The sequence below is a fragment of the Ornithorhynchus anatinus genome, chromosome X5 (genome assembly GCF_004115215.2).
Source record: "Ornithorhynchus anatinus isolate Pmale09 chromosome X5, mOrnAna1.pri.v4, whole genome shotgun sequence".
Classification (NCBI taxonomy): Eukaryota; Metazoa; Chordata; class Mammalia; order Monotremata; family Ornithorhynchidae; genus Ornithorhynchus; species Ornithorhynchus anatinus.
Genome location: NC_041753.1, coordinates 28,086,529 through 28,110,937, shown reverse-complemented (window position 1 = coordinate 28,110,937; position 24,409 = coordinate 28,086,529). Strand labels below are relative to the sequence as shown.

General features: G+C 42.3%; 1 protein-coding gene across 3 annotated transcripts in view; it reads right to left on the bottom strand.

The window, feature by feature from the left end:
* DMXL1 (Dmx like 1) overlaps positions 1–24,409 on the bottom strand; it is a 153,342-nt gene that overhangs the window by 23,500 nt on the left and 105,433 nt on the right. For 2 of the 3 annotated variants that reach the window (XM_029056092.2, XM_039910825.1), the window contains 8 exons: positions 22,748–22,929; positions 21,118–21,245; positions 20,410–20,495; positions 17,029–17,230; positions 15,063–15,180; positions 10,658–10,720; positions 1,974–2,060; positions 1,014–1,135 (listed from right to left, as the gene is read on the bottom strand). In XM_029056092.2, coding sequence (XP_028911925.1) covers positions 1,014–1,135; positions 1,974–2,060; positions 10,658–10,720; positions 15,063–15,180; positions 17,029–17,230; positions 20,410–20,495; positions 21,118–21,245; positions 22,748–22,929 — 988 coding nt within the window. The remainder of the gene's footprint in view (positions 1–1,013; positions 1,136–1,973; positions 2,061–10,657; positions 10,721–15,062; positions 15,181–17,028; positions 17,231–20,409; positions 20,496–21,117; positions 21,246–22,747; positions 22,930–24,409) is intronic. The other variant, XM_029056093.2, reaches the window with a different exon arrangement.

Below are 24,409 nucleotides of genomic sequence, written 5' to 3'. Positions count from 1 at the left end.
TTTAATTGTTGCCTTTTCCTCAGTCAATCATATTTATTGAGCGCTTAACTGTGTGCAGAGCACTGTACTAAGCACTATCCTCGTGTGGCTGTCCCCTCTTGTCCTTTAGAGAGCGAAGCCCCTTGGGCCAGGGACTGCGCCTGAATACATGTCCATGGATTCTTCCCATCCCATAGCACATTTTAAATGCCTAATAATAATTGTGGCACTTGTTAAGCGCTTACTATGTGCCAGGCACTGTACTAAGCACTGGGATGGAATCGAGCAAATCAGGTTGGACACAGTCCCTGTCCCATGTGGGACTCACAGTCTCAACCCCCATTTTACAGATGAGGGAACTGAGGCATAGGGATGTTAAGAGACTTGCCCAAGGTCACACAGCAGACAAGTGGCAGAGCGGGGATTAAAACCCGGGGCCTTCTGACTCCCAGGCTTGTGCGCTATTCGCTACCCCATGTTGCTTCTCAAAAATGCTGCTGCCTCTTTTCCCATGCAAATGAAGAAACAGAAAGAACACTTTCTTTAGTTTCATCATCACCATCACCACCAATGGTATTTACTGAGCACTGTGCGCAGAACTCTGTCCAAACGGTTGGGAGAGTACAATAGAACAGTCGACAGACCCATCCCCTGCCCGCAACGAGGCTCAGGATAGTTCCAGAGTTCTGCTTTGGTTTCCCCTTCCCCATACCCCAGTCAATCGTATTTATTGAGCTCTTACTTTGTGCAGAGCACTGTACTAAGAACTTGGGAGAGTACACTACAACAGAGTTGGTAGAAACGTTCCCTGCCTACCATGAGCTAAAGACAAATAATGCTCTTTTCTCTCCTAACACCCATCGCCTCTAGCCTTATCCCCTTATTCCTATCCCCATCTAATCCCACAAGTCCAGGATGCTGCCCACTTGGGAAACTGGAAGGTAATTAAAAAAAAAATTCTTAGGACAATTCTGCTTGTTGAGTACCACCTCTCACATTGCAAAATGTTTTAATAAAAGCTGAAAAATATATACCCTTTTGTCTCTGCTTCCATTTCATCATCCACCCAGGTATAGATTTGTGTAGCCAGAATAGCAGAAACATCTAGTTCTTGGACGTCGTGGCTAGAAGCAATTGCTATGCAATTCCGATTTGCCTAAAAGACAATTTGAAAAAATAAAAAATTGAATTTTTCATATGTCTTTGAAATTGGAAATTCAAACATTTTCCCCTGAAATTTACTTTCCAGGGAGAAAACACTGAGCAGTTTAAACATACCACATTTAAAATAAGTATATTCCCTTCCGAAGCATTTTCAGTTCCAAATTGGTAATGTTACAGTCATAACTATGACCCTTTGAACTGTTCACAGATACCAAAATGGAGAGATTCTGAGTGCCAAATTACACAGTAGTGTGATATTATGATATAACCTGCTAAACCACTGGAGTGGTTTAAAATCCAGATATAGGCCTTCAGAACCATACATTTAGTATGCAATGCTATCATATAAAAGCCACTCTATTTAACAAGACCTGAAGAGGGGGAAAAATGTCCCTCCAAAAAGTCATAGATTCTCCCCAAAGGGAAGCTATTGAAAATGCAAGATAGAAAAAAGCAGGAATTGGGGGGAGATAACAGATTGGGAATATATGGAAGCCAAATAGGATGGGTAGTCGAATCCAAGAAAAAATTGAGAACAAAGTATTAGGGGAGCTAAAGAACGTTTACACACTTGGCTTGTACCTTGAGGAAGAAGACATAAAAGCATTTATTGACCTTCTTAAAATATAATTGGTGGCCTAGAAGTTGGGGAATAAAAAACTGCAGTATTTTAAATTTAAAAACTCACCAAATATGGAATTTTCTTTTTATGTACAGAATAGTATTCAAAATCAATACATAATTTTGTTTTAGAATTGCAGAGCTTCCACATACCCAAACAAATCTGAGGATAAAATTAGTAGCTAAAGAAAGATTTTCTTAGTACTTACTTTATTAACAGCAAAAGCAGTAATAATGTCAGATTCTTTATGTATAATTCTTGCTTTGCCTCCAGGATATCCCAGCTCTGCTTCTATCTGTTTTGAGGGAAAAACAACATGTACAGAAAGTTATAAAACACATTTATGTGTAACTTAATATTTGCATCAAATATCAAGTAGTATACCATGATTACTTACTAGGTAGCTCACTTTTTCTACGAGCAAACATTATTTTAGTACATGCTCATCAATCTCGAAATCCATTTTTATTTGGACTATCTGATCGATCTCTTTATAGAGTGATCTGACTAATCATCATTGTAATGGCATAGCTAACCCTAGCAATGGAAGACACATATTTAGCTGATCTGTTTTCCTTATAAGTTATCAGTAAAACATAATCAAAAAGTATAATGATTCAATCTCAATTACACTGATCTGTACTCTTGTTTTCTTAGTTACTATCTGGATTTGCCACAAAGCCAACGGACTAATGCATCCATCAAAAGCTGTGGCCAAACTGATTTTTTTCCCCCCAAAAAAGTATCACCAAATACAAGGGGGACAGGGGTGGGGAGAGAGAGAAAGGAGAGAGAAAGACTGTGTGTTTTAGGGATAACAATGCTAGATTACGGGTCATTCTATTCCCAGTCATTAGTGCTGCAAGTGTGAGCAAGCCCCATCTGTAAAATGGGGACAATTAGATCACCTCCGCCCTACTTACCTCACAGGATTGTTGAGAGAATGCCTTGATGCTTATCAGAAGAAATATGCTATATAAAATCTAAATGATTTACTTTAATCTTCATAGGGGAGTGGGGGGGAAAGAGATTAAAAATGGCATAAAAGGGTCTTTGCTTGGGATAAATTTAAGGAATTTGTTGTTCTTTCCACCTCTGTCCTAACTGACAACCAGCTTTTACTATTTTATCACAACAGAAACTTAATAAGGTTTCATGTCTTGTAATAAATATTCTAAATCAAAGTTCTTTGAAATACCCATTTCAATGTATGAACTTCAAAAGCAAAAATAAAAAAAAAAAAGCGAAACAAAAAAACCCCTCACCATAACTCCTGGACACCACAGTTCATGATGAAACACTTGAGGGGTTAATTACTTATTGATAGGAACTTAAAGATAATTATCATCATATATAGTCTGCAAAATCTAAGCACCAAGATAGATTTAAATGACAAAATTATAGCAGACTCATCTGAAATGGGTAGGGATTGCACCCCATAGAGACTAAATATGCATCTATAATGGCAAGTAAACAGATTTTTTTTTAAAGCTTAGAAAATTATTATGATTATTATCCTTGGCCACCATAGTGAGAGCACCACTCATCCTGCAAAGAAAATAGCGCTGTTTACACCTGGGGTTAATATTGCTAGATTGAGGAATTTCAGATTTGCTTATCTAGTTACCATTTTAATAGTTGACTGTTATTCCATCTCCTCAAGAGATCACGTGGGTCCCTTTTTAATTTTTTTTTTTAACCAATTACTTGCCTTCATTTGACATGAGGATATTCAACAATTAATTAACTTCAATATGGGAAGAAAAGGTTTCTCTTGTCAACTGCTAAATCCTACTGGTTTTCTCCTCCACAATATTTTCCAGATCTGCCCCATTCTCTCCAATCCAATAGCTCCTACTCTGGTCCAAGCTTTTGTCATATCACAATATACAGTAGCACTGATTTCCCTTCCTCCTTCAGTCTGTACTACATGTAGCTCCACGGATCTCCCCCTTTTAGACTGTGAGCCCGTTGTTGGGCAGGGATTGTCTCTATCTGTTGCTGTAGTGTACATTCCAAGTGCTTAATACAGTGCTCTGCACACAGTAAGTGCTCAATAAATACGATTGAATGAATGAATCCTCCTCAAAAACCTCCAATGGCTACCCATCTCCCGCTGCAACAAGCAGAAAGTCTTTACTATGGGCTCCTCTAGACTGTAAGCTTCTCATGGGCAGGAAACAAGTCTACCAAGTGTGTTATATCATACTCTCCCAGGCGCTCAGTAAAGTGCTCTGCACACAACAAGCCCTCAATAAATACCATTGATTGATTGATTCAAGGCTCTCCATTAGCATTCTTGACTTTACAGATGAGCTCTCTTCACACACTACCCCCACAGCACTTCCTCTTCACTCTTCCCAAGCTCACTTCACTGTACCTTGCGCTCGACTCTACCCACTTCCAATCCCTTGCTCACACGGCTCCCTGGGTCTGGAACAAACTCTCTCCAATCCTCCAAATCTGCCAGACCACAGCTCTGCCCATCTTCAAAAGCCTCCTGAAATTCCACTTCCTCCAGGAAGGCTTCCTTAACTGATTGCCCAACCTCGTTCATCTAACACCATCATTAGCATGCATGCACACACACACTTTAACTCAGCAATTAAGTATATACATATATATCTTTTTTATTTTGTATTTATTAATGCATTTAACTAGTTTTTTAAACCAGTTAGATTTGTACCATTTCCTACCGTACTGTTCTTACTCTAGCTCCCACTCTTTGTACATAATTTTTGTCTATCTGTTCACCCATTTAATTGTTAGTTCCTTGAGGGCAGAAGGTATGTGTCTTGCTTCTGTGGTACTTTCCCAAGTTCTTAGTAGAGTGCTTTGATGATCATGAGGAATAAAACAGGTGGATTAGCAGTGAGGCTGAAATCGGAAGGAAAGCACATAGTTATGTGGTCCTTCTTGCAGATGGGCCATGAGTCAGCAGGTGAAGGCAGTTTAGTCTAGTAGGGACAAAAATGAATTCAGAATTTGGAGATGTAGACTTTTACCCCCAAATTACTGCTGGGCAACTTCAGTCCATGCTTAAACTTTAATAATTCTGTGCTCCAGTTTTTAGAGGTAGCATCCTCATCTTTAAAATGAGGGGTGGGGGTAATCACCACATTGACTTCCGCTATATTTCACAGCTTTATTGTGAAATATTTATGTTTATATGGCATAGCTTAAGTGTTTCCCATGTGCCAGGCACTGTATTTATCTACTTATTTATTTATATTAATGTCTGTCTCCCCCTTTAGACCGTGAGCTCGTTGTGGGCACGAATGTGTCTTTTATAATGTACTCTCCCAAGTGCTTATTACAGTGCTATGCACACAGTAAGTGCTCATAAATACCACTGAATGATTGAATGAATGTACTAAGTGCTGGGGTAGATAAAGATAATTAGATTGGACACAGCCCCTGGCCCGCACAGGGCTCACAGTCTTAATCCCCATTTTACAGATGAGGTAACAGGCACAGAGACATATAGTGACTTACCCAAGGTCACAAAGCAGACACGCCGCTGAGCTGGAATTAGAACCCAGGCCCTCAATCCCAGGCCCATGCTCTTTCTACTGGGCATGCGGCTTAAAAAAAAAGGATGACCAAATTTGGAACTTGACCAAGGACAGTCTTTGTGTATGTATTTACTCTGTGGTAGGTGCTGTAGGACTGGCATTGCCTTTTCAAATAAACGTGCAACCATAAGACGTCACCATCTCTGAAAATGAAAACCCACTGGGTTTTTTAATTTCTCTAGCTCTACAAGGAATAGACCAGTTTGATACAAGTTTAATGCATGCATGATACATCAAAAGATGCTTCCAAAGCAGAGCAGCATGGCCTAGTGGATAGAACACAGGACTGGGAGTCAGAAGGATCTGGATTCTAATCCCAATTCCACCACTTATCTGCTGTGTGACCACAGGCAAGTCACTTCACTTCTCTGAGCCTCAGTTACCTCATCTGTAAAATGGGGAATAAGACTGTTAGCCCCATGTGGGACATTACTGTACCCAATCTGATTAGCTTGTATCTACCCCACAACTTGGTAATAATAATAATTATGGTATTTGTTGAGCACTTACTATGTGCCAGGCATTGTACTAAGCGCTGGGGTGGATACATGCAAATCGGGTTATACACAGTCTCTGTCCCACGTGGGGCTCACAGTCTCAATCCTCATTTTACCGATGAGGTAACTGAGGCCCAGAGAAGTGAAGCGACTTGCCCAAGGCCACACAGCAGCCAAGTGGCAGAGCCGGGATTAGAACCCATGACCTTCTGACTCTCAGACCTGTGCTCTATCCACTACATCATGCTGCTTCTCAGTGTCTGGCACGTAATAAGCGCTTAACCAGTATCCAAAAAACCGCACAAAGCAACAAAACAAAACAAAAAAGAAACATCAGAAAGCTCAGAATGAAGCGTTTCACAGAGCACAATATTTTAAGAGCCCCTTGATGAACATGGCGTAGAGGTTTTTAAGGCTACGATAAACAGTAAATGAATGACCCACTTAGATAGCATGTACCAAGATGCCATGAGGTAAGCACCCTAAAGTATCATTAGGACCAGTTCACTGATAACCATATTGAATCCCACCGGTAATAGTTGCCGAACAACAAATTCACCATAAACACCAGAGGAAATACTACGCAGCAGCCTGTGTCACGATGCGTAAACTCGATTAAGAAGTCTGAGTGACCAGCGATGGGAAGTCAAGCATTAAAAAAAAAATCCAGGGCGGTGCGGATTGAGTAATGCAAGGAACCACAACAAAACTGAATTCAGAGACTTCACTAGGCTGTAAGCTCTTGGTAAGCAGGGGATGTGCTATACTCTCCCAAGAGCTTGGTATGGTGCTCTGCCCAGAGTAACCGCTCAATAAATAATAATTACGCTATTTGTTAAGCGCTTACAATGTGCCAAGCACTGTTCTATGCAGTGACTGATCGTTCTCAAACAGCAAAAATATGACTGGACTCTGGAAGCTATAGACAATACAGCTGCCAGGAGATGTGCAGCAAGATCCCTATGCCTGGTCATTTCAGAATTAAAAGTCACTCCACCTAGCTCATTCCCATGTTCGATGAAGCTCAATAGATGATGCTTCACTTCCATTTTTCTTTTTTTTAAGGAGCCAAGATGAAGTTTGATGAAAGCAAGCAAAAACGATAAAAGATGCGTCCCTAAAGACGGAGCGAAGCCTAATAATGCGACAAAGCAGTGAGCGGCCAGGAGACGACTGACAAATAGAACAGCTGGATGAATGAATGGCAATCAGGGAGAGAGTAGCTCTTCCTGAATGCTGGGAAGATTGTGATAGTCGGGGCAGAAACGAAACTGACGTCAGGCCCGCAAATAGCAGTTGCAACGGAAATATTAAGAACAATTTCATGTACTAGAAAATGGCCGGGAAATTTTAGCAAATCCGTGGGTTTGAAATTACAAGCAATTAGCCTCCAAGGGATATTGTTGCTTAGCCCCAAAGCCTGCAACCTTGATGTCATCCTCATCTCTTTCCTATCCTTCAACTCTCACATTGTTTACTGCCATATCCTACCACCTTTTCCTGGACCTCTCCCTTCCTCCCCACCCACACTGTTACCAGGGGGGTACAAAGCTCTAGTCTTGCATAGGCCTTCTCTCTGGTCTCTCAGTCTCCGTCCTCTCCCCCTCCAATGTATACTACACACCACTGCGCAGATTATCTTCCTTTCTGCTCCGCCAAACCCTCGACTGGATCCCTGTGTCACTCCACATCAAACAAAAACTCCTCATGATCAGCCTTGAGGCTCTCCACTTTCTGGCCCCTCCCTACCTATCTGCTCTCCATCCGCTAGTACCGTTTCCCCTCTTCCCAAGCTTCCTAAATTCTCACACGCTTGACTCTTCCCACCTCCTTCCCTTCACTCAGTGCTGTTCCCTCGGCTTGGAATGGTCTCTCCCCGCGTTCAAATCCCTCCTAAAATCCCACCTCCAAAATAGCTTTCCTCCATTATTTTCCCTAGCAGCCTGAGCCATATCCATCCTTCAGCTACCAAGAGCACTTATAAACTTACTTGCATCCTCCTTAGCACTCACGTGCTAAAATTTTGCTCAGTGTCTTCACTTGGACCACTCTAGTTGTAAACATCTGTATGCCCACCTCCCCAGTTAGCATGTCAACCTCCTTGTACCGTCTCTTGACACACAAGTCCATGCACTCTACCCCATCGCCACTTGTCTCCCTCGTGCCCCATCCCTATGCCGATATCGTTCTTCCCATCTGGATCCCTGGATCGCTCCCTTGTCACACTTCCAGGCTGACTTTGTCCACTTCAAATTCATCCTCACGTGCTTTAGCTCAGCACTCTTCCCTCGCCCGGCAACGCTGCTTCTCCATCCTTACTGACGCCCAGGCTCGCTGCCCGCACCAGCCGTTCCAGATGTTTAACTTCCTCCCTAAACCTCACTATCTTTTATTTCATCGATAAAAACCATGAAGCCATCGGGCTTGACCTCCCTAAAAATCTCCCCTGCTCCTCCTCAGTCTCACCCTACTCCAGCCTCCTTTTTGACTTCCCCATCATTCCCTGCAGCATCGTGAGAGGAAATCTGCTGCCGCCTCTCAAAATCTATCCCCTCTGCACCCATCCTTCTGCACCTTATTAAAACAATTGCCCCTTCCCTTCTTCCCTCCCTGACCTTCATTTTCAACTGCTCTCTTTCCAGTGGCTCCTTCTCCAAAGGTTTCAAACATACGCACGTATCCCATATCCTAAAAAACCCTTTCCTTGACCCCATAGATCCCTCCAGTTACCATCCCATCAATCAGTCAGTCACATTTATTGAGTGCTTACTGTGTGCAGAGCACTGTACTAAGCACTTGGGAGAGTACACTATAAACAGATTTGGTAGACAGACATTAATGTAAATAAATAAATTGTAGATGCCTACATAAGGGCTGTGGGGATGAAGGAGGGGTGAAAAAAGGGAAGCAAATCCAAGTGGAAGGGTGATGCAGAAGCTTTCGGGAGAAGAAGAAATGAGGACTTTCCACCATATCTCCCTTCTACGATTCCTCTACAAATGGCTTGAGTGAGTTGTCTACACTAACTGCCTTCCCTTCCTCTCCTTGACCCCCTGAAATCTGACTTCCACCCCCTTCACTCCATGGAAACCGCCCTCTCTAAGGTCACTAATAATCTCCCTCTTGCCAAATCCAGTTGCCTCTCTTTCATCCTAATCCTCGACCTCTCAGCTGCCTTTGACACTGTGGTCCACCCCTTCTCCTGGAAACATCATCTACCTTGGCTTCACCGATACTGTCCATCCTCTCCTAGTTTTTAGCCCATCTCTCTGGCTGGTTCTTTTCTGTCTCTTTCACAGGCTCCTCCTCTGCCTCCCACCCTCTAATTGTTGGAGTCCCTCAAGGCTCCGTTTTGGGTCCCCTTCTCTTCTCCCTCTACACCCATTCCCTTGGAGAATTCATTTGCTCCCATGCCTTCAACCATCATCTCTATGAGGATGATTCCTAAATCTATCCTGCCAGCCCTCTCCTTTTTTGCAGTCTCACAATTCCTCCTGCCTTCAGGATATCTCTTCTTGGCTGTTCCGCCAACACTTCAAACTTAACATGTTCAAATCAGAACATGGTTTTAAGGGATTCAGTCAGTTCCTCCCTTCTTACCTTACCTCACCCATCTCCTACTACAACCCAGCCTGCACACTTTGCTCCTCTAATGCTAACTTACTCACTGTTCCTTTATCTAGCCACCAACTCCTCACCCACATCCTCCCTCTGGACTGGAACTCCCTCCCCCTTCATATCTGACAGACCACCACATTCTATATCTCTGAAGCCGTCCTAAAAAAAAAATTAAAAAAAAATCACATCTCCTCCAAGAGGCCTTCCTTGACTAAGCCCTCACGTCTGTTCTTCATCCTTGGCTGTGTACCCCTAAAGCAGTTGATATTCGCCCCACCCTCAGTTCAGGCTCACAGCACTTATGCACATAACCTTATACTGTGCCATTTCCCTTACCTGAAATTTCTTTCAATGTCTGTCTCCCCCTCTGGATTGTAAGCTTCTTGCGGGCACAGAAATGCATCACTTCATTATTCTGTATTTCCCAAACACCTAGTTCAGTGCACTACACTCAAGAGGGAACTCAAATAATGCTGCTATTTCTACTACTATTAGCTTGTTGGTTATTTTTGCATGACTGATCTTATTTTATCAAGGATATCTTTAGGAAATATATGGTACATCACCTTAAAAGTTTGAGGAAAATAATCACTGATGAATTAATGCTCAAAAAAAGGTCTCTGCGCAAGCTAACGTTCTGAAAATACTCCAACCACAATTACATTTATTTTACTCGCCGGATTGTCTAATAAATATTAAATAATTGTAATACTATTAATTCAGATCACAGAGAGAACTGCTAGCAGCTTTGGCATCAATCACGTGGTGAGCAAACAGTTAAGTAGGTTCTCATTTAAAAAATACACTATACTCGGCAAAACAGTATACAGATTATGAACATTTAGAAAACCATTTATAAAATCCTGATAGGTTTGATGCCGATACAAAGTATGACTTTAGGAAGGACTACTTCGATGTCTAGACTTAAATCAATGTATATGCAGTGTGATAGCAGAGCATACATTCAATTCCCTTTAAAATTGCATTCTTTAAAAAAACTGAAAGCAAGTATGTTGCATGATGCTATGATTCGATTAGCATGACTTCGGTTGAATGACGACTACAGCCCAGGTTGTTAAACTTTGGACAAAGCTAAAATTGTAAAAAAAAGGAGTATACGGTTTAAATCTAATAGACTCACAAATGACTTTTCTCGTCAAAGAATGCAATTTCCAAATTTCAGTTGAATGCTACTGTGTTACCTTGTTGCTGGTTGGCTCTTCCATCATAGTATTTTTGACGATTTCATTGTGGTCCTCTAACGACTTCATCAAAAGAGAACAACCACATGACAAAGAGTAAAGATAAAATAGAACATGCAAGATACCGGGGATATTTTAAATCCTGTGCTAGAAAGGCCTAAATATAGTTAGAAATTATATTCTAACTCCATGCTAAACACATACTCCATGCTAAGTAGCTGACATTTTGTGATAAAATCACTCACATTACTATAATCTGCTTTGATCGTTGTTAACCTACAGATTAAAACATTTCTCATTAAAAATAATTACTGTTTATTCCACAAGTGAAGATTATTTTTCTTTCATTCGAATGACTTCTATTATCTCTGTCGCGTTGGATTTAAGGTCCAAATAAGCATAATAATGACAGGAAGACGTCCACAGCCACTAGAAATAGTTCTATGTTCAATTTCCAACATTACTACTTAATGTGATAACTTGTAACTGAGTCAGACATTCTTAACACATCACGAATATAACTGTTTGATTGTACTGTAGCAGCAAGACTCTCAGAGATGAATTCAAACCATCATGTCAACTTCAAATTTCAAAAAGAAAAAAAGAGTAACTAGAAATACTGTCTTGAGAATCTGTAAATCGTTCCCTTATATTTCCAGGAACTGCTAAATCGCTTTACCTTTGTTATAATTTTTTTCCCCCAAATTATGAGGATGAAATGGAATTCAGTTATTGCTGCCCCATTTAACTACATTAAACATTCCAATATTACCCCTGTATAAAATGTATCAAATTTGAAAACATGAAATTCATTTTCCAAGAAGCGTCTCAGTGCTATACAATGTGAATTCACACAGAACGAGTTATTTAAAAAAAAACACAACGCAACTAAGATCTGGTCAACAATAGAGGTTTTTCAATAAGTGGTTTTTACTGTATTGCATTATCCGCTATCCTAGTTATTCCTACAAGCTTATTTCGTTCTGGGGCAATTCTTCCTTAGGCTTCTGTTACACATCACCACTTCCCAGTTGCTGAAATGTCAGTCATTTCTACACCTCCAAAAATCATGGCGCTAGGCCAATTCTTATGTACCCTCTTCACTTCAAAGGGATAAAGCAAAGTGGGAGACAAGATGAGTCCGCTCGATAAGTCTTGTAACAAGTTTGCTTTGAAAATCCTTTCATTGCTGGGTCACTTCTACAGTGTGGTCTCAGGGCCATAGGGCTCAATCGGAGCAGCATGAGGCCAAATGCAAATGGGTGCCGACTCCCTCTGACACTAGTTTAGGTCAAAGAGGCCGTACCACGGAGTGGGGGGCTGGTTAACCGGAAGTGCCCCTCAGCCAAAACGACGCAAGCCGTACTTCCCAGAGACATTAAGATCCACTTGCAGGAGTTCTCCACATGCAGGGTTGCCCCTGGGGCTCGAAAATTCCAACTTCTAGAAGCCCTCAGAGATAACCGCCATGAAGTGAGTGTCCCGGCCCCCTGGTATTGAGGGTAGACTCACTCCGGTGCGTCCGGCTTTTAATGTACGGACACCACCGCCTGAGCCCTGAACTGGGTCAGGATGGGTTAGTCCAGGCCCCGGATTCCTGGCTGGCACGGGGCCCTCTTTTACCGTACCTATCAGCACGACACGCAGAAAACGGAGATGAGAGAGGCGAGGAACAAAACGTAAAGCAAGGCTGAGAAGAAGAAAGCTACAATAGGTGAGAGGCGATCGGTTTATATCGCACCTCAGAATTCTCTTGGGAAACACTTGCACACAGGAGAATAATGGCCTTTTAAAAAACAGGAAATATGTTACCTTCAAAAGAAGACATGCAGAGCATTGGTTTGAAAACTCTGTGACGTGTAATTACGATGTAACTTTTCTGAATGCTTCTTGTTTGTCTACTGTTCTAATGCTCGGCGTTTGACACACAGTGACCGCTTCAATAGCGTAACAATAACGTTTACTTACACTATACTTTACCGAGATGGTAGCCAAGGATAGTATTTGAAATAAATTTCCAGGCAAAGTTTAAAACGGCTTATTTGTTAACTTGAACCCCATTGCCACTTCTGGAATACACACTCTACTAAAGATCGCTGAAAGACCAAGTCTAAATAAAGGTGTTGGGAGAAGAAAACACAGCAGAGAGTTTCTAAGAGAAGCTTACCAGATTGTAAGACGCTTGGGAACTCCCATCCTTTCCCAAGTGCCATGTCCAGTGCTCTGCACGCCGTAAGCCCTCAATAAATACTACCTATCGATTGACAGATCGGAATGGGAACGTATCTTGAGTAACTAACCACCAGTCTGACCTAAGGTCATGGTAGTCACTATTCACACATACGCAGGGAACCCCTGAGATCTGTACTGAGGGAGCAGAATTATTAGCTCCACCTGCGGAACAAGGCAGGGCAGGTAGCTGTCATTGGCAAGCCCCATCCTTAGATCTGGAAATGGTGGCTTCGATTATCTTTGCCATCTACCAGCAGGCTCTGGGGGCAGAGCGGGTGATTGGTTCACCTTCGGCCTGACCAAATGGCACGGCAAGAGCTCTACTGGAAATCCAGGGACTCTTCTTGCGCTTGCCAGGCAACACGATCAGGCTGGAGGCTTCTCTCTTCCAGGCCTTCCAACTTGGCAGGGATCTCTATCACCTCTGGTGAACTGTGGGCCAGTTGGGGACTGTCTGCAACCTTGAGTTCCTACTGGGTTCTGCAGCTGGGTCTCCCCCCAGGCTCTGGGACAAGCTTGGGGCTTAACGTCGTTGCACCCCCGGCCCACACTGAGGCCAGGGGAGGGGAAGAATTCTGCCCATGGAAACCCCACCCCTAAATACAGACCCCCTTCTTGAAGTCCTGCCCGCTCGAAGCTCCGGGCCCCTGTGCTAAAAATGAGAAGGTGGCATCCCTACACACGTCCACAATAATGCACCGAAGTAGCAGAGAGTCCTGGGAGACTTTTCATTTTCCACTTTACACCCACAAAGTTGCATTCCCTGAACCACTAAAACACCAAGCGTAGGGGTTGAAGGCTGAGAAACAGCGTGGCTTAGTGGAAAGAGCACGGGCTTGGGAGTCAGAGGACATGGGTTCTAATCCCGGCTCCGTCACTTGTCTGTTGTGTGACCTTGGGCAAGTCACTTAAATTCTCTGTGCCTCCGTTACCTAACCTGTAAAATGGGGATCAAAAGTGTAAGCCCCACATGGGACAACCTGATTATCCTGTATCTACCCCAGTACTTAGAACAGTGCTTGGCACATAATAAGCGCTTAACAAATAAAACTATTATTATTATTATATTTAGTATCAAATACTAGATAGTGGCTCCAATGACCTTATTATTATCATTCTTCTTCTTCTATTTGTTAAATGCTTACTATACGACAAGCACCGTTCTAAGCACTGGGATAGAAATAAATTGATCAGGTCAGACACAGTCCCTGACCCCCATGGGGCTAAGTAGGAAGGAGAACAGGAGCTGAATCCCCATGGGAAACACAGCAGGCAACTGCAGAGCTGGGATTAGATCCCAGGTCCTCTGGCACCCTGGCCTGTGTTTTATCCACTAGACCACAATGTGCCCTGCCTTCGGGGCATTCGCAATCCACCTGGGGAGCCCGGATCTTAAAACAAGTCACAGGTAAAGGAACCAATGGACATTAGGATAAGGATACGGATATGAATGCTGTGTGGGGTGGGTGAGGAGTTGAGTGCCTAACCGCTTAGGGGCTTTCTTAGGAGAGAACACATTAACGCATCACAAGTCAACAAGAGCAGTCGAAGAATTAGGCAGACCTGGGCAAAACATTTTAGTGGCAGAAGCCGAGGAGATGGATAGCAATATTTAACTTCAAGGCCCAATTATTTAAAAGCATGCGGCTGATATGCATCATCACAAAAAAGCATCAGTTAGAAAGACACAATGAATAAAATGAGAAAGGAATAAGAGTCTCTGATCATTCTAATGCTTTCAGTCTATTTTCATCAAGACTCGAATCGAAACCTGGACCAAGATCTTTCTTAGGACAAATGATCTTTTTAAACAACTTATCAGCAGAGGAAAACTAAATTTTGACTTCTCCTTTCTCTCTGGAAACACTGTGCTGACACAAATGAAAAATTCAATATATTTGAAAAACAATGGCTACCCCTGCCCGCCCCGCCCAGACAAAAAAAAGAAGTCTTCCAAACACATCCCTCACAAAAACATAACTGTTAAAAGCCCAAATCAGTCCTTACTCAACAGCTCTGGGGGATCGGCATAGAGTTCTAGCCTTTCCTTTCTCTCTCTTGCTACAAATGTTTCGCAGCTGTTTAAAGTAGTAAAACCATTTCAACCTCCAAAACTTTCTTCATTCCGGTATCTACATCTTAGGTCAGAATATCTTAAAATAAGTCTACAGACCTCATTTGGGCACCTTTTCTTTGTAAATATATTTCTGATAAAGGTTTCTTGAACTTCTTCCCGCTTCACTAAGTACTGCCAAAGCCTCTTCACAGACAGCGCTTGATGATGATTAGACCTACAGACAAGGCAATGCATTTGAATTAGGTATTTCAGAGGAGTTAGTCAATCCTGCCCCTTACATGACTTTACGCTAAGCAAGTTAGAGATGATCCCTGCCCTTCAGAAGAAGACAGTTAAAAACTGATTGCAATGATAGTGCAAACACAGGAAAAACAGTTGGCAGTCCTGTAGTGGAAACGTTCAGATCGCCATTTCAGGTGGAATGTAGGTCAGAGGATACTGAAAGGGATAGAGGAACAGTATAGTACAGACTCAGAGTCCACTATGACTACATTCCCCAGACTCCTATTAGAGACTGGAACCTTCTTTTTCCTCAGTTTACTGACTACCCTCACTTCTCAGACCACATGGTGAATGGTGCATTTAAGAACTCTGAGGACACATAGAAGTTGGCTTGTGTATTTGTAGATGTTTTTCTATTTACTGAAGTCTGTACAATTAGAGAGGGGTATCTGCATTTGCTCTATCTTCCATCTTTGTCTCTCCCTGGGTATTAAATATTAAACCTCTGCACCCAAGCCTGCTCAAGCAGTTAAGCACAGGGCAGAGGGAGGGATATGAACTTCACCCAGGCTCTTCTATCGTTCAACTCGGAAGACATGCCTTCGCAGCCAAATGACTAGTAAATGCAATCTTGTGGTGAGGATTCTTGAGTTAAGATTCTTCAAGAACTTTGAATATACCACACACACACAAAAATCGGTCCACATGCCAAGGAAATAGTGCACAACCTCTTTGTTGCTGAATATAAGAACTGGCAGCCTAACCCTTAGGCCATGTTGGGTGTTCTAAGTCACATTTTATCTAAAAAAACCTAAGAAGGAATTAAGATTTTATAAAGGAATTTGATCTTTCTATCGACCAAGTCAACTAAAAGATGCCTTGGGGCAATAGGGTAGGGGGATCTTGAAATGGAAGGTCTGCAAGTGAAGAAGTTGTGGAAGGGTATGGGAGAAGGAAAAGGAGACCAGATGATTCCTTTCCCTCCAGATGACAAAACAAAAAACCCCAATTTAGTTCTAGGGCCTTTTTCTATTTCAGAAAGAGGAACATTTTCAGGGTGGTTATTAGTTCTTTGCTTACACTAATACTGGGATGCATTGTTTTTTTGATGTTTTTTGTACCCGTCAAGACCGAGTCTTGGGGTAAACTCATACTTCCTCTTGCCTTTAGCGTCGCCATCTCAGGATGAGAAAAGATGCAGAGTGTCGGTGCAAAGGGTGTATGCAAATAACCACTAAAACTGCAGTTAATAAATGGTGCTTAAAAAGGGCTCGGAGACTAATTTCCTCTTCCTTGGAATGCTACATTTTGCCCACATTGACGAATGACATCATGCAATGGTCTTCAACAAATCTTGCATCACAATTGCATCTGTAGATCCAATTTGACTGCTTCGATGCACAAAATGGACAATGTTCAGGAGCGTCAACAGTACCTTTTGAAATGGGCAAATCTGTACTGTAGCTACAAAAAATGTCAAAAAAAAATGCATCCCAGTATTAGTGTTAGTACAGAACGAATAAGCACCCTGAAAATGTTCCTCTTTCTGAAATAGAAGGAAAAGGGCCCCAGGACAGAATTGGTGTTTTTTGTTTTGTCATCTGGAGGGAAAGGAAGGATGTTAGGTATCAGGGATGGCGATGGTTAAAAATTCTTCTCTTTCGGATTGAATTCAAAGATTTCTGTCTCTTCACGTATACTCTTCGACCTCATGTGTAGCACCATCACTGTGCCTGGACAGTGCTTCATATACAGTGGATGATAGATAATAGCCACCTCAAATAGCAAAAATCTTTAAATGCTGAAACATGTAGAAGTCAATACTTATTAGACTGCTTACTTGAAAGGAGTGTTTGTCGGTTCAAGCAAAGCTTTATGGCGAAGAATCGCAGGACCTGCCGCTAAGTTTTCTTCAGAGGGGTGGATGGAAATGTAGTTTGGGGGCGGCCCGCCGTGGATTTCAAGTCTTCGGAGAAGAACTTGCTCCCATCGCTGAAGAACTTTCAGAACTGCGTGACACAGCGGGGAGCTAACAGGAAGCTCTGAATGGGAAAAAGTAAATAAATGAAAATTGAACTCTTCCAGCTTCATGCTCAATGGACAGTATTACCTCGCAAGGCGAATAACTCAAATGGAATGTTAGTCTATACTTCTACTTTTCTGGGGAAGAACTCAAAAGGCCTTATAGCCTATTTGACTGAGTCTGCAGCTAAAGTGGAAATTTAGCAGCAGATATTAGTGGGACCTCATTTAATAGGTCCCAGTGTAGATTTTTGGGGAGATGAATTATCCAGTTGGGGTAGCTACATGGAGCAATGCACCCAGGTAACCAATTCAATCTTTACTCTTCGCTTAGGCTGCCTAGATAGAGCCAGAGAAACACAACCTTCATTGTCTGCTAGTAACGTACGTAGAGGTACCATACTGTACCAAAAATATTTTCTATGATTAGGTTATCCCTGAAGCCTACAGCAAAAGAAACTAGCATTTGAGACTCATGTCTACCCAAAGGTGACATCTTAAAATGCAAAAATTATAAAGCTTAATTTGCAGGGCTATAAAAGCAGAGCCACCCATGGTCTTCTATCTTAACTAGTGTTGCAAACTGGACCATGACACAACTCTAGGTTGTTATTTCTAGTTGGAATAGTGACTTGGTTTGGTACCACACAACAGAAACACACAAAAATGTCTATTCCAACCACAGGCTATTAGTCAGTAGATTTACAAAGTAAAAACATGCTAGTGTGATTTTTCCAGGAGATTTGGATTAAGCAACAAATGCTCACTATCTTCCTGTAGAGGGAGATGAATACTGCATTAAACCTGACCAGATGATAATGGACATGGCAGGATATTTTATGATCAGCCCTCCGACATGAGACAACCAAGCTTGAACTACAATAAAAGCCAGATGGTAAGAAAAGCTTAACAAATGTGTGGACTACAGTGACCAAAAAAATGCATTCTCCAAGATCTCAATACCAGAAACCCACTCTAACAACGCTGAAGGAGAAATGAAAGGGATGGCAAGGCTTGAAAACAGAACTACAATCAAGGCCAGATGTGAGGAAAAGCTTAACAGAAAGCCACAAATGCAAAGCCTAGGCAGGAACTGGGTCAGACCTGATTATCTTATGCTCCATTATCTATGTTCATTTAGCACATAGAAAGCGCTTAATAAGTCCCACACCCAGAATGATACATGTGACGCACTGCCCAAGAAAACCATTCTAACGAAACTGAAGGAGCAATACGATATAGCTTCAAAGATAACTAAGGTATAATATTTCAAATAGCCATTAAAATAGCCATACACCATGACATAAAAATGGAAACAATACACTCCGGCAAAGACAATAGCCAAGAATGCTGATTAAATTTATTTTACTATCTGGGTTCTGACTGTAGGGAGGGTGTGGGCTAGTGCATTTTTGCATGTATTCAAGGATATTTTTAGATCACTAATGAATGTATGTTCCTAACAGAATATATTTCTGCTCTAGCAGACATGCAAGTACTTCTTGAATGAACCAATAAGCTTCAACCTTTTCCCAAGTTTTTATTAGTATACAATGACTTTCAGTCCTACACTGTTGAGCTGTAATATTATGAACTCGAGATATACTGCATCTAGAGGTGTGATTTTTCTTTAAAAGGAGGTTGGAGGTTGGGGGGAAGGACTTCAAGGGCCTGCAGCTTTTTGTTGCCCGTCTCTCGAGTTCTGCAAGTACTAGAAGCAATAGGTGAGCAGCAGCGTGGCTCAGTGGAAAGAGCACGGGCTTTGGAGTCAGGGCTCATGAGTTCGAATACCAGCTCTGCCACTTGTCGGCTGTGTGACTGTGGGCAAGTCACTTAACTTCTCTGTGCCTCAGTTCCCTCATCTGTAAAATGGGGATTAAGACTGTGAGCCCCACGTGGGACAACCTGATTCCCCTATGTCTACCCCAGCGCTTAGAACAGTGCTCGGCACATAGTAAGCGCTTAACAAATACCAACATTATTATTATTATTATTAGGTGAAAATGCCAGAGAATCACCTCCGGAAGTTCTAACTTTTAATTTTCAGCTATGGGGTATACTTGCCAAGAGGGGAAAGGAGGAAAAGAAGACGGTTGGGGAGGTAAAGAGGGTGGGGGAAGAGAAGAGAGGAAGCAGAAGAGTAAAAAGAGAAAGGAGAAGGGGGAAGAGGGGCAGAAAGGGGAGAATAACAATAATAATGGTATTTAAGTTCTTACTATGTGCCAGGCACTGTATTAAGCGCTGGGGTGGATACACGCAAATCGAGTTGGACACAGTCCCTGTCCCACGTGTGGCTCACAGACTCAATCCCCATTTTACAGATGAGGGAACTGAGGCCCAGAAAAGTGAAGTGACTTGCCCACGGTCACCCAGCAGACAAGTCCAGCTGACTCATCCAGACAACTCAACAACTGAGTCCAGTTGTTTCAGCAGCAGTATCAGGAATGACCAAAAGATACTGGTCCAAAAGGGCAGCGCCCATGCTATGGCACAACAACATACCCGACCCTGATGGGATTCCGAAAAGCAGCAGGGTCATCTTCTTCATCTTCCGCCGACCGGAAGTGGACAAATGGTGGTGCTGCCATCTTCGTTCCACCTCTAATGCCTCTCTGGCTGTAAGGGATCGGGGCTACTTGCAGTTGCCCACCCTGCCTAAAAAAACTATTTGCAGGGAGGGGGGTGTTAATGGTTTTGCCCCCTTGGTGGCAATCCCATGGGGAAAACTCCTCGTGTCCCTTCTGGGGAGCCAACGCCTATGATCAAACCACTTAGATGAGCAGCTGCTTGCATCTTTCCTTGATCATGCCACCTCAGAGTGAAAGGTCAGCTCCTGGGAAAGGTGGCTGTGTCCTTCAAATCCCTGTGAAACCACTTCTGAGCAATAGCATGTCTGCTTACTGTTATAGTGTACTCTCCCAAGCGCTTAGTACAGTGCTCTGCACACCGTTAAGCACTCAATAAATAAGACTGAACAAATGAAACCTGGGATGTGAACGGCAGTGGGAAAGCTTTTTTTTTTTTAAATAGTAGGTCTCAGAGAACTTTTCTGTACACAGATATAAAACTTACACAAACTTTAAAATCAGATCATCTAATTTCTGAAATGCATCAGGGTGCTAAAAAGCCTGGAATTAGAACTTATCTTTAAAGGAAAAGTGCGGATAAAAATCAAAGACCCTAAGATTGATTATATCACCTGAAAGATCGTGCCCAGCCAGTGGGTAGAAGTTCTTCAAATTATGAAGTACCAGTTGTACCATAGCCAATCGCATCAATGACCAACTAAAAAAAATTAAAATATCAGGAAATCAGTCATGTCTATTCAATAAGAGTCTGTAAAGTGCAAGTGTTAAAGAAATTTCTTAAAATATAGCATTATTTTTGCCTTTTTTCTCTAAACTACAATTATAATCCATTTGCAAAACTTTAATGATTACGCATGTTTCTGGACAAAGACATTCCACAGCTTAACAGAGAAAGGGAAACGGTTTTTGGTATTCCATAAATTTACGAGGTTTTTTTCTAACAGACAAATATTACAAAACTATTCAAATGCAAATCATTTAAATATCAAAACCAGCATTTATATTGTTTTAAACTCATTTATGTACTTACATAACTAACCATAATCCCTTTTAAATTATGCACATTAAGAAAAGGAACAAACTGTAATGTTGACTTGCTAAAAGAACAGCAATTTGAATGTCATAACATGCAAGAGTGCAAATGTTTACTTAACTGGGTTATTACATCCACCCCAATTCTTTTTCAAAATTCCGTACAAGTTACCAAGCAGTTCCATTCTTTGGGAACTAAAGAGCCTTACATCCTGGGTGAAAAAAGATACCCATGGTCCTTCTGTACCATACCTGTAAGAATCGCAATTAGAGTGTTCTTGCCATACCTGTAAGAATTGCAATTAGAGTGTTCTTGGAAGTGTAACTCTGTGGTAAAACCATCTTCTTCATCTTCACTTTCCTGACTCTCCTCTGAATCATACTCTACTTTATTTTGGGATGGTGGAAGAAAAGGCTATGAAATAAAATGTAGAATTCACGATGCAAAATTTTATTAAATACAAATTAACATTTTTAGCCTTTCAGGGTCACACCCGGAGAGTTTCCAGTACTCCTCCAGTCTGGACTACGAGGTAGAGTCAAGCAGAGGCCTACCCATTCCTTTCCTAGCTTGGGCAGTGGCTAGCGAGTGGAAGGCAATCTGCTACAAGTCAAAAACCCCCCTGTGCTGGGCAGCAGCGGCATGGGAGAGAGTCGAGGGCAGAGACTCAAGTTGACTGCGTGGAAGGAGGCAATGGTAATCCACTTCTGTATTTTTACCCAGAAAACTCTAACGGATACACTACCAGACCAACTGCAGGTGGAGGTGGGGCGTTCTGAAGAGATGTGCCCATGGCGTCGCTATGGGTCGGAGACGACTTGACAGCATAAGGCAAGATGAGAACATTTTTAAGCAGTTGCATTTGATCCACCGCTTTTAAAGCTGTTAATAATCAGTACTAATCCTCTCCTTCAAGGATTGCTACCACCCACACCTGTAGCTATTGTTATTCATTTTAACCTACTTGTTCCTTTCCCTTCTCAAGTAATTTAGTTATGGTATTCAAAGTGATTTCTAACCTCTTTAAACTAATAATACTTATTAAGCACCTACTGTGCACAGGGGACTGCACTTAGCCTTTGGGAGATACAAGAGAATTTGTAGACATGATTCCTGCCCTCAAGGAGCTTCCATTCTAGAGGAAATACCAGATGATAATGGTCTATACACTAGTGCTGGGGTGGGGACAGAAGATGAGGTCTTAGCTGGCAGGGAAGTACTGAAATAGCGGCGGATACGAGGGGGGAAGAACAGAAATTCATCAGGGATGGCTTTCTGCAGATGGGATTTCAGAAGGGCTTTGGAGGTAGAAAGGGCAGTGGTCTCTCAGATGTTAAGGAGAGGGGAGTTTCAGATGGACCGGAGGGTGTAAGCAAGGAGTCGACAACGGAAGAGTTGAGGAGTAAGCACGGCAAGCAGGTTAGTTTGAGAGGAACCAAGTGTGCAAGGAGGGCTTTACCACTTCAGAAGATGGTGGGTGAGGAAGGGAGCTAGAACTGACTGACTGCTTTAAAGCCCCAATAGTCAGGAATTTCTGCCTGATCCGCAGAAGGATGGACAACGCTGAAGGTTTGGGAGGGCTGGGGAGACGTGTGCAGAATGACATTTAGAAAAATGGCCCAGCCAGCAAAGTAAAGTATGGATTGGGCAGGAAAGAGGCCTGATAACAATTTGTTGCAGCTCAAGCCCTATTTTGGTGATGGAATTTTTCAATTATGAAGTCCTAGGTTACCCAAGCAATGGCTTAAACTGCCAAGAGGTTGGTCAAATATTATTACTGCAACATTTGGGGAAGGTAACTTATGAAAATTTCCATTACTCTGTAAGGGGAAAATATTTGAAATGGCCGACTGATTTCTACTTAAGATACTTTGGTTTCCATACTTTGGTTTCCATATCTGTATCAAAAATGGTACCTTTGCTATAAAGTAGTCCCAGATACTCAGCTCAGGAGGGACATACTTCTCCTTGTAAGTCAAGGATTCCTGGGCTACTCCTGATGAAGAAGGGGTCTCTAGAAGGCACTCTTTGGAAGACATCTTTGACGAAGGCCTAAAGCGTTTCTGTTGTTTTTCACTATCTTCCATTGGAGGAGGCACTAAAATGGAAAATGAGCATCATTAAGTAGGAGCACAGTTTTCCTACTCAAAAAGGTTTGCAAGTTCCTTTACTTTACAAAGTTTAACTTAATTTTCTTCCCACCCATCTATACCAATAACATCGCCATCCTCCCTGACCCTGTAACCCACAACTTCAGCATCCTCCTCGACTACTCGCTGTCTTTCAATTAACGGATTCAATCTACTGCCAAATCCAATCAGTTATTCCTCTCCATCCAAAGACCTACCCTCTGGCACCAGCTCTGGCCACATCGTGGAACTATTGATTCACCCTCCTAACTGTTTTCCCTGCCTCCAGTCTCTACTAAATGCCGTGGCACAGATCATCATCTGGAAGCACCACTCGGCGGATTTCTCTCCACTCCTCAAAACGCTAAGGAGCCCTCCGGGCCAAGCCGAAACAACTCACAATCAGTTTCAAGACTCTCGACCAACTTACCCCATCTTAAGCTCTTTTGACCCACTGCTCTTCAGATCAATCTTTTTCCTTCCAAAATAACTTTCTGTGCCTCTCTTTTGTTTCTCCCACTTCCAATTCCTCAGGCACACTGTTACCTCAGCCTGGAACTCCCCCTCTCCCAAAATCATCCTATCCAAAGCTGTCCTAAAATCCCACTTCCTCCAACGATTCCCCCATTAGTTCCCAGCACTCCAGTCAGCTCCAGCGCCTCTTTTTATCCATTCTCAGCACTCCTGTATGCTTATGCATCCATATGTTCAATTATTAACTTTGACTACTCCATTTGAAAATTTTATCTGAACTCCCCTGGTAAGAGTTTAAGCTCCTTATGGGCAAGTAACAGGTCACTTCTCTGCTTTGTGCTCCCCACACGCTTAGTTCAGTGCACTGTAGAACTCACTGCAGAAGGTATGCCTTCGGGAAGTCTACATTAGGTAGCGAGGTCTCAAAGAGTTACATTAAACTATACATACACATGACCTAGTTTGGTGGGTTGGTGAAGGACAGATTCAAATAATCTCCACCTCTGCCCAAATCTTCCCCACCGACTCTCAAGCTGATGAGGAGATCTTGTTCCCTTCCATTTGCCCTTAATGAAACAGCACTAAGTAAGAATAATAATAATAATGGCATTTTGTTAAGTGCTTTCTATATGCCAAGCACTCTTCCAAGCACTGGGGGGCTCACAGCCTTAATCCCCATTTTACAAATAAGGGAACTGAGGCAAAGAGAAGTTAAGTGGCTTGCCCAAGGTCACACAGCAGACTACCTTGTCCCATCACTCCTGCTGTCTAGCACGGAAAGGTGAACTTTCCAAAACCAAGCCTGGGAAAACTTCCAAACAACATGGAATACTAAAAAAATACATTTAAGCCACCAAGTACAACTCAGTTTCAAGGCACTTGGTTTAATGCTGTTTTTCGCAAAACCTTAATTTCAATAATTGTCGAACTTACTACATGAGAAATCTTTCAGACCACAGTACTTTCTATTAAAAA